Here is a 15000-nt window from a genome sequence, read left to right as displayed (position 1 = left end):
AAAGAGAGAGAGAGAGGCTAAGAAAGAGAGAGAGAGACTAAGAAAGAGAGAGAGAGAGGGACTAAGAAAGAGAGAGAGAGACAAAGAAAGAGAGAGAGAGAGACTAAGAAAGAGAGAGAGAGACAAAGAAATAGAGAGAGAGACTAAGAAAGAGAGAGAGAGAGACTAAGAAAGAGAGAGAGAGAGAGACTAAGAAAGAGAGAGAGAGAGAGACTAAGAAAGAGAGAGAGAGAGAGAGAGAGAGACTAAGAAAGAGAGAGAGAGACTAAGAAAGAGAGAGAGAAAGAGAGATAGATTAAGAAAGAGAGAGAGAGAGAGACTAAGAAAGAAAGAGAGAGAGAGAGAGAGAGAGACTAAGAAAGAGAGAGAGAGAGACTGAGAAAGAGAGAGAGAGAGAGACTAAGAAAGAGAGAGAGAGAGAGAGACTAAGAAAGAGAGAGAGAGAGAGACTAAGAAAGAGAGAGAGAGAGACTAAGAAAGAGAGAGAGAGACTAAGAAAGAGAGAGAGAGAGACTAAGAAAGAGAGAGAGAGAGACTAAGAAAGAGAGAGAGAGACTAAGAAAGAGAGAGAGACTAAGAAAGAGAGAGAGAGAGAGAGAGAGAGAGACTAAGAAAGAGAGAGAGAGAGAGAGAGAGAGACTAAGAAAGAGAGAGAGAGAGACTAAGAAAGAGAGAGAGAGAGAGAGACTAAGAAAGAGAGAGAAAGAGAGACTAAGAAAGAGAGAGAGAGACTAAGAAAGAGAGAGAGAGAGACTAAGAAAGAGAGAGAGAGACTAAGAAAGAGAGAGAGAGAGAGAGAGAGACTAAGAAAGAGAGAGAGAGAGACTAAGAAAGAGAGAGAGTCAAGTATTTTATTGTTTTGGGCCCAGAGGGCTTTGAAACAAAGATATAACTTTAACAAAAAAGGTAACAAATCAGACAGTTAATATATGTATACAAATTGAGCGGACAAATACAACAATACTATACAACCAAATTAAATTGGCAATATACACTTCCATACATGCAAACAAAAAGAAAAATAGGTTTAACAAAATCAGGTGAGAAATCAGGCAGATAATATGTATACATTAAGCGGACAACGATAATATACAGCCGAAATAAATTGGCAATACAATACCATTATGCCATGCATCTTTTGTAAAAACACAAAACAAAAGCATGTATTACATATATATACATATATATACATACCAATAAAGAAACTAGATATAACGCTAACATACTAAAATCATAACATGGGCTACAAATCTTGCTAGCTTCATTAGTTTTATCTTAGATTTACAATTCATTAACTGTTCATATTTTAAACAATTTGGGTGCCGTTTTGAATGATTTCGTCTCCAAATAAGTAGTGACGCAAAATACTTTTTGCTCTTTTGTCCGAGGCATTTTAAATTTGTCTGATTGCTAATTATTCGTTGTTATAGTCTCCTCTTTGCAAATCTGAAAAATAAGAAAAACAAGAGGCGAAGCCTTCAAGGCTCCCGTAAGAAATCGACAAACAGTAACACAAACTGTATCACTCCATCACACATACACGCACACAGTAAGCATAGACACAGTGCAAGAGTGGGAGACGCTAGATCTAGATCTGTCTGTCTGTAGCCTACTTACGGGGACACGACTGCCACTGAGATCGACACTGCCCTTTCGACAGCGCTTCCTCGCGCAGACACTGAAAACACGCTGTGCAGCTCAACCTGTAGGAAATCTCCTTTGGTATCTTCTTTATCTATTTTTTCTGGAGCCGCTACGAAACCGAACAATGTGAAATCGTCTTCCCCGAATCGGCGAATGCAGCTCGGTTAGAACTGAGAAGTGAATCTATACCACAATGCTTCACGCGATCTGACCTAACCTTGACGCCTGACATGGTCTACATACCACACACAACACAAACCAGTCACCTGTTTTTACCCCCCCCCAAAACTCACCACCACCCGTTTTCTTTGGATACACACTTTATCTACATACGTGCCGACGAAATGTTGATCATTGCTTCAATACTTTGAAGCTGTTGCTTGGATAATAACCCGGTAAAATTAGTATTTCGGTGTTCAGCCAGTCTTTTTTACAAACAGACACACACATACACACACCCACACACGCATGCATGCACGCACACACACAGGCTCACACACACACACACACACACACACAGTGACTCACACAGATCTCATACATACAAAACTCATACACACATAGACAGACGGACACACACACCTTTACAAACAAACACACATACACACACAGACATACACACAAACTCATGCACACACACACACACACACACACACACACACACACACACACACACACACACACACACACACATACACACACACACACTCTCTCTCTCAGTCTCTCTTTCTTACACACACACACACACACACACACACACACACACACACACACACACACACACACACACACACACGAGTACACATGCACAAACAGTAACAATAACACATGTGCACAAAATGAACACACACACACACACACACACACCGCGCGAGAGAGAAAGACTACAGGGAGGCATGACGTCATGATGCATTAAATGACGTCAAACACTTTTGACCGTGACGTAATCTTCTTATGCGAGCTTTAGTCTTGGATAACCACACACACATAGACTCGGAAATGTTAAAGTTTCTATCACACACACACACACACACACACACACACACACACGCACAGACAGACAAAGTTTAGCATCGCATAGGCTACACTTACGTGAGCCAATAACATTAATATTAGCACTAACATGGGTTGCAAGTATTCTGGGACACCTTGTAGTTCAGACAAGACCACAAACTGCAGAGCAAAAATCTGTGTAAAAATATGAGTGAAAATCAAGTCCGTTTGTTCACATGGATGCCAGGCAGCAGTCAAATGGGGTCGCTCAATCTGCTCAAATCCATTTGTGTCCCCATTTGACTGCTGTCCAGTGACAATCGTCCCCATTTGTCGGTAAAACCACAAACACACACACACACACACACACACACACACACACACGCTCTCTCTCTCTCTCTCTCTCTCTTCACACACACACACAAACACACACACACGCACACACACGCACACACACGCACGCAAACAAACAAACACACACACACACACACACACACACACACACACGCGCAAACACACACACACACACACACACCAATAAAGGTGCACACACAAAACATGAGGTTTTTCACGAGGCAAGCACATTTAAGATAAATAATCTCGTTCAAGTGCCTGTACTCTGCCTTAGGTAAGCGAGTGGGCCGTGAAATCCATTGCATGTAAAGGTGCATCTGCGCCTTTCACCTATGTCACGTGACGTTACCTTGACACACTGACTAGAACACTGAAGTTTCACAACAGCCACTACCGAGGGCGAGGTGTTTCCGAAAAGCGACAAAACCGGTTCACACATTCATCGCTACGACCGTCTTCAGTCCTCAGTCGTCACCTGTCTGTCTTTTCTTTTGTCGTCACCTGTGTCATCGCTGTCAACCCCTCACTGACCTCCTGCTGCTCTCCATAAAGGTAAGTTGTTGTTTTTTCTCGACCTATTGCTTTCGGGTTTGTCCGGCCCCCTTATTTGTTTCGTCTCAACAATTCACAGTTGTGTACACACTCATGGTGTGTTGTCAGTGTGTTCTCTCGCCCGTAAGCTGTTAAGAGTGATGTCAGTTTCGTCATTGCGTTTCATATGATGTAGGAGAACAGTTGCGCTTGCTTCCAATCACGCCAGGGCCGGACTACGGGGAGGGGGGGGGGGGGGGGTTACGGGGGATGCGCACCCCCCTCCCCCCTAGCCTAAACATGTACCTCACTTATTTATTTTTTGGGGATTGTTGTTTATTTTATGCCGTTTCATGCAAGGAGCGGCCATTTTCCTATCTCAGAATATGACATACCCATCAGCTCTGCCCCTTGACCCCGCCAGGGGGAACACCCCCCTGGACCACCACTGGCAACCCCCCCCCCCCCCTATCCCCCTCCTATTTGCCTAGTCTATCCTCAGCGGATTATGACTTTATTCAGTTATTCTGCAGAAAAGACAAATGCTGGAGAAAAAACGGTCTTTTCTGCAGCATTTCTGCATAATGTCGACGTCATCTTTCGCCGAAGCAGCGTTTTTTTCTGGAGCAAAACATTTTGCTGCAGTAAAATTGAAATCAAGAATGCTGCAGTAAAACGGTGCTGTTGTTTTACTGCAGAAAACCTGTTTACATTTTTTCGGCAGCATTTTGTACTGGCTCTTGGCGGATTATGACATTATTCAGTTATTCTGGAGAAAAACCGAAATGCTGGAGAAAAACTCTTTTCTGCAGCATTTTTGCAAAATGTCATCTTTCGCCGAAGCAACGTTTTTTACTGCAATAAAACAGTTTTTCTGAAGCATAATGTTTACTTGGTTTTCTGCAGTATTATTGCGATTAACTTTTTCTTCAGAATAGTCTGTGACAGTTTTTCTGGAGAAAAACGAACGACCTTGTAAAGTAGCGTTTGTATTCGTCGCCCCCTGGGATAGTATACTAGTTTGTTCCGCAGTGTACCAATCAGAAGGCGTGTAGCATAAGGGCATTATATTCAACTTCACAATGGCGGCCGAACGTGAACAATTTCAAATTTGAAACTTTGAACTTCCGGCGGAAAGGAAGTCAGACAGACAAAATACATTCGTGTCAAGCACAACTATTGGTAATTCTGGATGAGTCCATCTCTCGACAGATGGGGGCTCCAGTGCTCCAACATTATAATGAGCCAGTACAAAATGCTGCAGAAAAAGTGTAAACAAGTTTTCTGCAGTAAAACAACAGCACCGTTTTACTGCAGCATTCTTGATTTCAATTTTACTGCAGTAAAATGTTTTGCTCCAGAAAACCCCGTTGCTTCGGCGAACGATGACATTATGCAGAAATGCTGCAGAAAAGACGTTTTTCTCCAGCTTTTCTGTTTTTCTACAGAATAACTGAATAATGCCAAAATGCTGAAGAAAAAGTGGAAACATCACCGTTTTACTGCAGCATTCTTGATTTCAATTTCACTGCAGTAAAACTGTTTTACTGCAGACAAAAAACGTTGCTCTCGCGAAAGATGACATTATGCAGAAATGCTGCAGAAACAAACAGTTTTTCTCCAGCATTTCTGTGTTTTTTTGCAGACTAACTAAATAAAGTCATAATCCGCTAAGGATACTAGTCCGGCCCTGCACGCGATAGGAATTCATTGAGTCAGTCATCTCGGTCAGATACCGGCACGGTTGGCCTAGTGGTAAGGCGTCCGCCCCGTGATCGGGAGGTCGTGGGTTCGAACCCCGGCCGGGCCATACCTAAGACTTTAAAATTGGCAATCTAGTGGCTGCTCCGCCTGGCGTCTGGCATTATGGGGTTAGTGCTAGGACTGGTTGGTCCGGTGTCAGAATAATGTGACTGGGTGAGACATGAAGCGTCTTCTGTCTTGTGTGTGGCGCACGTTATATGTCAAAGCAGCACCGCCCGTCCTTCGTGGTCGGCTGGGCGTTAAGCAAACAAACAAAAAATCTCGGTCAGAGCGCTGCGTCTGTGTTGACTTGTCAAGGGGAAGCAGCGTTAATATTCTTGCCGACCGAGTGACGAGTTGCCTCTCTTATCCCATGACCTGCCTCTTTGTCTCTGTTAGCTGAGGAGGTGATTATTCTGGATTATACAACTCCTGCAATGCAACCGAGGGGTGGATTAAATCTAGTTGATTATTTTTAGACAAGTGAGAAATTAGAACGAACTACTTTGATTAAACCCAAAAATCACACGTGGATTATTCGAAGTAAAAATAAAGAGGGCTAAAAAATAATCAACACTAGAATTTATTTTTAGAACATTTGAAACCCAGACGATTGGACCCTGTTGCGGAAGAATACGTACAATGTTGACTCAAAACTGTAACAACAATGGCTGACGTGTATGCCTAGTCGACAGACAATGCCATTTGCTTTGTGTGTGTTTTTGTTGTTGCTTACTGTACATGACATACATTACGTGTAAAATCCAGTTCTTTAACAGGCAACAAACCTTGCAAATTTCCAGAAGCTGCAATCTGAAGCGACCTATCTCTGATTCTAGCAGACGATCTCTCCAATGTTTAACACAAAATCAGCAAACTCTCCTGTCACATAGAACGTCCATTATATAGTGCAATGTTGAAATGAAGTTACCGGTCTGAAACATTTAGTCGTTTCTTCTGAGACAATCCTTGTTCTCTTATCATCTACAGATTTACCGCAGTCTTCACCACGCGAATTCACAACAGTCAGACTTTCGAACATGTATACAATCTACGTAGGCAAGTATGATACGTCATGACGTCATAGGATTCCTAGCATATTGACGTAATGCTAAACATCCGGTTATCCCGAGTTTTCTCCGTAATACATGTCCGTGGGTTTTTCAATGTTCGGTTATTTCCGTGGCTTCATGCGGAAAGGGAACCGTCGTCTGCAATCAACGACATGGACCATGATTTTAACACAGAATGTAATGTCAGAATAGCTATATAAACGCTATTGTGTTTTAATCGTAGCAATGGGGTCCGATATTTAGACGAGACAAGTATAATGCCGACAAGTCGGAGACTAAGAATAAAGTAAAAGAATAGGGACTATTTGAATGACGCGCATTTGACACTCTGAGTGATTAGGCTGAAATGAAATTGCCTACAAAATGTCGTCTGCATGACTGCATGTTCGACCCGTGTTGGTCGTTGTATAAATAGCTTAAACAATGACAACTCGTTGATTACTGGAAAATAAACCACTCGTGGGTATTTGCAGCCGCTTGGTAATTCACTCGTGTGCTCCGCACACTCGTGAATTACCAAGCGGCTGCAAATACCCACTCGTGGTTTATTTTCCAGTAATCAACTCGTGGTCATTGTTTAAGCTCTATTTATCCATCACAACCATATGAATTATCCATCACAACCGAGTCTCGATCTCACCTGTCATTGGTCATTGTCTTTGATCTCAGAGTACATTTGAATAATTTAGAGGTCATCTGTATATTTATCGTTAACTCGGGGACTACTTTTTTCAGCAAAACGATTGAGATATTCTGCGGTATAAAAGTCGAACTGACGTTTGGCTAACGATCTACACACATTATCATTGAACAAATAAAGAAAACAACAAAGAATGTACATAATCTGTTTGGGTGAATAGAGCTGAGTGAAGATTATGAGTTGTCCGACGCGGTGAGACTGAGAGAGAGACAGAAAGCACGAGAGAGAGCGACAGAGACACACAGTGATTCAAGGCGCATAACTCTAGTAAAGTTGTCGTAACGAGGTACGCTTCATGGGCAACCTCTTAGATCAATCCCAAGAGCATCCCGATTCAAAATCTTAAGCGACAAAATAAAACTTACACTAAAACAGTATGCTTATAGTTTTGTTCATTTGTTATCGCTTTTAGAGCATTGGTTGCTAAATATGGTTCAATAGAACAAGGCTGTCTCATCAGTCGTCTACTACAGATCTGTCGTCTGCTGCAGGATCTGTCGTTTGCTATGATACATGTAGTATCTTCGGCTCAAGTTGACCAGCATGGAAATTGCCATTTTCAAAGTTGGTGATACTGTTAGAATAAAAGGTGGCGAAGAAGGTCGGATCTTGGACATACAGAGACCACGAGGCTACATGCGTTGCCGCATAAAAACAACTCGACAGTGGTGCGCCGTTTTCCCCCAGACAGATACCTAATGGCCTAAGAAAACGACATACATCAAAGTTAGGTTCACCTAAATCAGTAAGTGACGATTGAAGAAGTAGGTAATCCAAATTTGAACACTGAAGCACAAAGGCTCGAATAAGCACAAACTCAGCAATCATCTTAATCGCTTGTAAAATCACACACGCGGTCTTTCGAATCCTGAACTCAGGTCAAAAATGGGGTGTCACTAAAACTCGAAAAGACGCGAAAGGACACGAAAAGACGCAAAAAGACACGAAAAGACGCGACGCGAAAAGACACGAAAAGACACGAATATGTGAAAAGACATAAACAGACGACTGAAACCATTTTTGGCTCACGTAAGTGTAGCCTATGCGATGCTAACTTTTGTCTGTCTGTGCGTTCGTGCGTGCGTGTGTGTGTGTGATAGAAATTTTAACATTTGAAGACGTCACATTATGGCGAAGGAATTACTGAAAGTCTCGGTCATTGTTATTTTGAGCGGGCCGAGACTAGTTGGCAGTCGTGTCCCTGTAAGTAGGCTACATGCAGACAGACAGATCTAGATCTAGTGTCTCGCTTTCTTGCACAGTGTCACCTATGCTTACTGTGTGTGTGTGTATGTGTGACGGAGTGATTGAGTTTGTGTTACTGTTTGTCGATTTCTTACGTGAGCCTTGAAGGCTTCGCCTCTTGTTAATTTATTTTCTCCTTCAAATAAAAGCAATATCACAAATAACGAAGAATAAATAAATGGCAAAATACGTAGAGGTTACATGCCGAGTCTCAGTGATTATTAAAAATAATGGTCGAAGTTGGCGGATCATGTTCAACTGTATCAAAGAAACATTACGATTTATCAATACAAACAACATTGCAATAATCGTTTCTTTTGTTCTTGTTTTCGGCTGTGTCGTCTGCTCCGTGTATGACGTTTCTTCTTTTTCCAACTGAAGAGTCCAGGCATGGGACGATACTCTTTCGAATTATTGCAACAGTTGTCTTCCCTCCCGTTACGTTAGTGAAAGTGAAACTGAACGCATGCCGTCGTTGGTTTCGTTATGGTAAGCGGAATGCATAATGATACATAGATTTTCCTTAAGTTAACCACTAGCACTAACACTAACACTGTGCATTTAATCTCTCTATTATCTGGAAGTCTCTCCCGTTAACACTCCAAAGCCTTAGCACAGCTCAACCTTCAATCACAATTACACACACATTTTATTCGCACACAAGTTAATCACGTTTTCAATGTGTGTGTGAAGATTAAGTGGTTAAGGGTCTTACCTTTTTTTAATATAAGGCTGTCGATTGTAGTAGTGTATATCAATTGCAGTGGTTCGCTCGAAGTTAAGCGGTCCATGTTGCTTTATGTATGTATGTTTGTGGTTCAGGGACAAAAGGAAACATGGCAGCGGCTTTCGCAACTGATGATGACGACTTCTACCCAATGAATGCCCGTCGGAAAGGTTAGTTCATTTTATACATAGCTTGCTTATTTTCATGTAAAACATGGTTGGGAAAGAGAGAGTGCTGTCATTTGCCAGGCGTTGAATACTGTGAAAATTGTACTGTCAGTTATTGCGACAAGGAATGTTGTCAGAAAGTTTCCTGGTCAGGCATGACCGAACAAAAACCAGTTAACGTGGCTTTGTGATGGCCACCAACCCTTGTTTTGTTAACGTGGCTATGTGATGGCCACCAACCCTTGTTTTGTTAACGTGGCTTTGTGATGGCCACCTACCCTTGTTTTGTTAACGTGGCTTTGTGATGGCCACCAACCCTTGTTTTGTTAACGTGGCTTTGTGATGGCCACCAACCCTTGTTTTGTTAACGTGGCTTTGTGATGGCCACCAACCCTTGTTTTGTTAACGTGGCTTTGTGATGGCCACCAACCCTTGTTTTGTTAACGTGGCTTTGTGATGGCCACCAACCCTTGTTTTGTTAACGTGGCTTTGTGATGGCCACCAACCCTTGTTTTGTTAACGTGGCTTTGTGATGGCCACCAACCCTTGTTTTGTTAACGTGGCTTTGTGATGGCCACCAACCCTTGTTTTGTTAACGTGGCTTTGTGATGGCCACCAACCCTTGTTTTGTTAACGTGGCTTTGTGATGGCCACCAACCCTTGTTTTGTTAACGTGGCTTTGTGATGGCCACCAACCCTTGTTTTGTTAACGTGGCTTTGTGATGGCCACCAACCCTTGTTTTGTTAACGTGGCTTTGTGATGGCCACCAACCCTTGTTTTGTTAACGTGGCTTTGTGATGGCCACCAACCCTTGTTTTGTTAACGTGGCTTTGTGATGGCCACCAACCCTTGTTTTGTTAACGTGGCTTTGTGATGGCCACCAACCCTTGTTTTGTTAACGTGGCTTTGTGATGGCCACCAACCCTTGTTTTGTTAACGTGGCTTTGTGATGGCCACCTACCCTTGTTTTGTTAACGTGGCTTTGTGATGGCCACCTACCCTTGTTTTGTTAACGTGGCTTTGTGATGGCCACCTACCCTTGTTTTGTTAACGTGGCTTTGTGATGGCCACCAACCCTTGTTTTGTTAACGTGGCTTTGTGATGGCCACCAACCCTTGTTTTGTTAACGTGGCTTTGTGATGGCCACCTACCCTTGTTTTGTTAACGTGGCTTTGTGATGGCCAACTACCCTTGTTTTGTTAACGTGGCTTTGTGATGGCCACCTACCCTTGTTTTGTTAACGTGGCTTTGTGATGGCCACCTACCCTTGTTTTGTTAACGTGGCTTTGTGATGGCCACCTACCCTTGTTTTGTTAACGTGGCTTTGTGATGGCCACCTACCCTTGTTTTGTTAACGTGGCTTTGTGATGGCCACCAACCCTTGTTTTGTTAACGTGGCTTTGTGATGGCCACCAACCCTTGTTTTGTTAACGTGGCTTTGTGATGGCCACCTACCCTTGTTTTGTTAACGTGGCTTTGTGATGGCCACCAACCCTTGTTTTGTTAACGTGGCTTTGTGATGGCCACCTACCCTTGTTTTGTTAACGTGGCTTTGTGATGGCCACCTACCCTTGTTTTGTTAACGTGGCTTTGTGATGGCCACCTACCCTTGTTTTGTTAACGTGGCTTTGTGATGGCCACCTACCCTTGTTTTGTTAACGTGGCTTTGTGATGGCCACCTACCCTTGTTTTGTTAACGTGGCTTTGTGATGGCCACCTACCCTTGTTTTGTTAACGTGGCTTTGTGATGGCCACCTACCCTTGTTTTGTTAACGTGGCTTTGTGATGGCCACCTACCCTTGTTTTGTTAACGTGGCTTTGTGATGGCCACCTACCCTTGTTTTGTTAACGTGGCTTTGTGATGGCCACCTACCCTTGTTTTGTTAACGTGGCTTTGTGATGGCCACCTACCCTTGTTTTGTTAACGTGGCTTTGTGATGGCCACCTACCCTTGTTTTGTTAACGTGGCTTTGTGATGGCCACTTACCCTTGTTTTGTTAACGTGGCTTTGTGATGGCCACCTACCCTTGTTTTGTTAACGTGGCTTTGTGATGGCCACCTACCCTTGTTTTGTTAACGTGGCTTTGTGATGGCCACCTACCCTTGTTTTGTTAACGTGGCTTTGTGATGGCCACCTACCCTTGTTTTGTTAACGTGGCTTTGTGATGGCCACCTACCCTTGTTTTGTTAACGTGGCTTTGTGATGGCCACCTACCCTTGTTTTGTTAACGTGGCTTTGTGATGGCCACCTACCCTTGTTTTGTTAACGTGGCTTTGTGATGGCCACCTACCCTTGTTTTGTTAACGTGGCTTTGTGATGGCCACCTACCCTTGTTTTGTTAACGTGGCTTTGTGATGGCCACCTACCCTTGTTTTGTTAACGTGGCTTTGTGATGGCCACCTACCCTTGTTTTGTTAACGTGGCTTTGTGATGGCCACCTACCCTTGTTTTGTTAACGTGGCTTTGTGATGGCCACCTACCCTTGTTTTGTTAACGTGGCTTTGTGATGGCCACCTACCCTTGTTTTGTTAACGTGGCTTTGTGATGGCCACCTACCCTTGTTTTGTTAACGTGGCTTTGTGATGGCCACCTACCCTTGTTTTGTTAACGTGGCTTTGTGATGGCCACCTACCCTTGTTTTGTTAACGTGGCTTTGTGATGGCCACCTACCCTTGTTTTGTTAACATGGCTTTGTGATGGCCACCTACCCTTGTTTTGTTAACGTGGCTTTGTGATGGCCACCTACCCTTGTTTTGTTAACGTGGCTTTGTGATGGCCACCTACCCTTGTTTTGTTAACGTGGCTTTGTGATGGCCACCTACCCTTGTTTTGTTAACGTGGCTTTGTGATGGCCACCTACCCTTGTTTTGTTAACGTGGCTTTGTGATGGCCACCTACCCTTGTTTTGTTAACGTGGCTTTGTGATGGCCACCTACCCTTGTTTTGTTAACGTGGCTTTGTGATGGCCACCTACCCTTGTTTTGTTAACGTGGCTTTGTGATGGCCACCTACCCTTGTTTTGTTAACGTGGCTTTGTGATGGCCACCTACCCTTGTTTTGTTAACGTGGCTTTGTGATGGCCACCAACCCTTGTTTTGTTAACGTGGCTTTGTGATGGCCACCAACCCTTGTTTTGTTAACGTGGCTTTGTGATGGCCACCTACCCTTGTTTTGTTAACGTGGCTTTGTGATGGCCACCTACCCTTGTTTTGTTAACGTGGCTTTGTGATGGCCACCTACCCTTGTTTTGTTAACGTGGCTTTGTGATGGCCACCTACCCTTGTTTTGTTAACGTGGCTTTGTGATGGCCACCTACCCTTGTTTTGTTAACGTGGCTTTGTGATGGCCACCTACCCTTGTTTTGTTAACGTGGCTTTGTGATGGCCACCTACCCTTGTTTTGTTAACGTGGCTTTGTGATGGCCACCAACCCTTGTTTTGTTAACGTGGCTTTGTGATGGCCACCAACCCTTGTTTTGTTAACGTGGCTTTGTGATGGCCACCTACCCTTGTTTTGTTAACGTGGCTTTGTGATGGCCACCAACCCTTGTTTTGTTAACGTGGCTTTGTGATGGCCACCTACCCTTGTTTTGTTAACGTGGATTTGTGATGGCCACCTACCCTTGTTTTGTTAACGTGGCTTTGTGATGGCCACCTACCCTTGTTTTGTTAACGTGGCTTTGTGATGGCCACCTACCCTTGTTTTGTTAACGTGGCTTTGTGATGGCCACCTACCCTTGTTTTGTTAACGTGGCTTTGTGATGGCCACCTACCCTTGTTTTGTTAACGTGGCTTTGTGATGGCCACCTACCCTTGTTTTGTTAACGTGGCTTTGTGATGGCCACCTACCCTTGTTTTGTTAACGTGGCTTTGTGATGGCCACCTACCCTTGTTTTGTTAACGTGGCTTTGTGATGGCCACCTACCCTTGTTTTGTTAACGTGGCTTTGTGATGGCCACCTACCCTTGTTTTGTTAACGTGGCTTTGTGATGGCCACCTACCCTTGTTTTGTTAACGTGGCTTTGTGATGGCCACCTACCCTTGTTTTGTTAACGTGGCTTTGTGATGGCCACCTACCCTTGTTTTGTTAACGTGGCTTTGTGATGGCCACCTACCCTTGTTTTGTTAACGTGGCTTTGTGATGGCCACCAACCCTTGTTTTGTTAACGTGGCTTTGTGATGGCCACCAACCCTTGTTTTGTTAACGTGGCTTTGTGATGGCCACCTACCCTTGTTTTGTTAACGTGGCTTTGTGATGGCCACCTACCCTTGTTTTGTTAACGTGGCTTTGTGATGGCCACCTACCCTTGTTTTGTTAACGTGGCTTTGTGATGGCCACCTACCCTTGTTTTGTTAACGTGGCTTTGTGATGGCCACCTACCCTTGTTTTGTTAACGTGGCTTTGTGATGGCCACCTACCCTTGTTTTGTTAACGTGGCTTTGTGATGGCCACCTACCCTTGTTTTGTTAACGTGGCTTTGTGATGGCCACCTACCCTTGTTTTGTTAACGTGGCTTTGTGATGGCCACCTACCCTTGTTTTGTTAACGTGGCTTTGTGATGGCCACCAACCCTTGTTTTGTTAACGTGGCTTTGTGATGGCCACCTACCCTTGTTTTGTTAACGTGGCTTTGTGATGGCCACCAACCCTTGTTTTGTTAACGTGGCTTTGTGATGGCCACCAACCCTTGTTTTGTTAACGTGGCTTTGTGATGGCCACCTACCCTTGTTTTGTTAACGTGGCTTTGTGATGGCCACCTACCCTTGTTTTGTTAACGTGGCTTTGTGATGGCCACCTACCCTTGTTTTGTTAACGTGGCTTTGTGATGGCCACCTACCCTTGTTTTGTTAACGTGGCTTTGTGATGGCCACCTACCCTTGTTTTGTTAACGTGGCTTTGTGATGGCCACCTACCCTTGTTTTGTTAACGTGGCTTTGTGATGGCCACCTACCCTTGTTTTGTTAACGTGGCTTTGTGATGGCCACCTACCCTTGTTTTGTTAACGTGGCTTTGTGATGGCCACCTACCCTTGTTTTGTTAACGTGGCTTTGTGATGGCCACCTACCCTTGTTTTGTTAACGTGGCTTTGTGATGGCCACCTACCCTTGTTTTGTTAACGTGGCTTTGTGATGGCCACCTACCCTTGTTTTGTTAACGTGGCTTTGTGATGGCCACCTACCCTTGTTTTGTTAACGTGGCTTTGTGATGGCCACCTACCCTTGTTTTGTTAACGTGGCTTTGTGATGGCCACCTACCCTTGTTTTGTTAACGTGGCTTTGTGATGGCCACCTACCCTTGTTTTGTTAACGTGGCTTTGTGATGGCCACCTACCCTTGTTTTGTTAACGTGGCTTTGTGATGGCCACCTACCCTTGTTTTGTTAACGTGGCTTTGTGATGGCCACCTACCCTTGTTTTGTTAACGTGGCTTTGTGATGGCCACCTACCCTTGTTTTGTTAACGTGGCTTTGTGATGGCCACCTACCCTTGTTTTGTTAACGTGGCTTTGTGATGGCCACCTACCCTTGTTTTGTTAACGTGGCTTTGTGATGGCCACCTACCCTTGTTTTGTTAACGTGGCTTTGTGATGGCCACCTACCCTTGTTTTGTTAACGTGGCTTTGTGATGGCCACCTACCCTTGTTTTGTTAACGTGGCTTTGTGATGGCCACCTACCCTTGTTTTGTTAACGTGGCTTTGTGATGGCCACCTACCCTTGTTTTGTTAACGTGGCTTTGTGATGGCCACCAACCCTTGTTTTGTTAACGTGGCTTTGTGATGGCCACCAACCCTTGTTTTGTTAACGTGGCTTTGTGATGGCCACC

The 15000-nt window shown here is 44.1% G+C and overlaps 1 protein-coding gene across 1 annotated transcript in view; it reads left to right on the top strand.

Annotated features, from left to right (window-relative positions):
• The first annotated feature begins 3365 nt into the window (after positions 1-3365).
• Positions 3366-15000, top strand: part of LOC138946704 (caspase-7-like) — a 32316-nt gene continuing 20681 nt past the window's right edge. Inside the window, exons 1-2 of the mRNA XM_070318113.1 lie at positions 3366-3543; positions 9106-9180. Of these exons, the coding sequence (XP_070174214.1) occupies positions 9120-9180 (61 nt within the window). The 5' untranslated portion in view covers positions 3366-3543; positions 9106-9119. The remainder of the gene's footprint in view (positions 3544-9105; positions 9181-15000) is intronic.

This window comes from Littorina saxatilis, linkage group LG14 (assembly GCF_037325665.1).
Source record: "Littorina saxatilis isolate snail1 linkage group LG14, US_GU_Lsax_2.0, whole genome shotgun sequence".
Lineage (NCBI taxonomy): Eukaryota > Metazoa > Mollusca > Gastropoda > Littorinimorpha > Littorinidae > Littorina > Littorina saxatilis.
The sequence above is the reverse complement of the archived record's forward strand: the minus strand, read 5'-3'. Positions and strand labels throughout refer to the sequence as shown.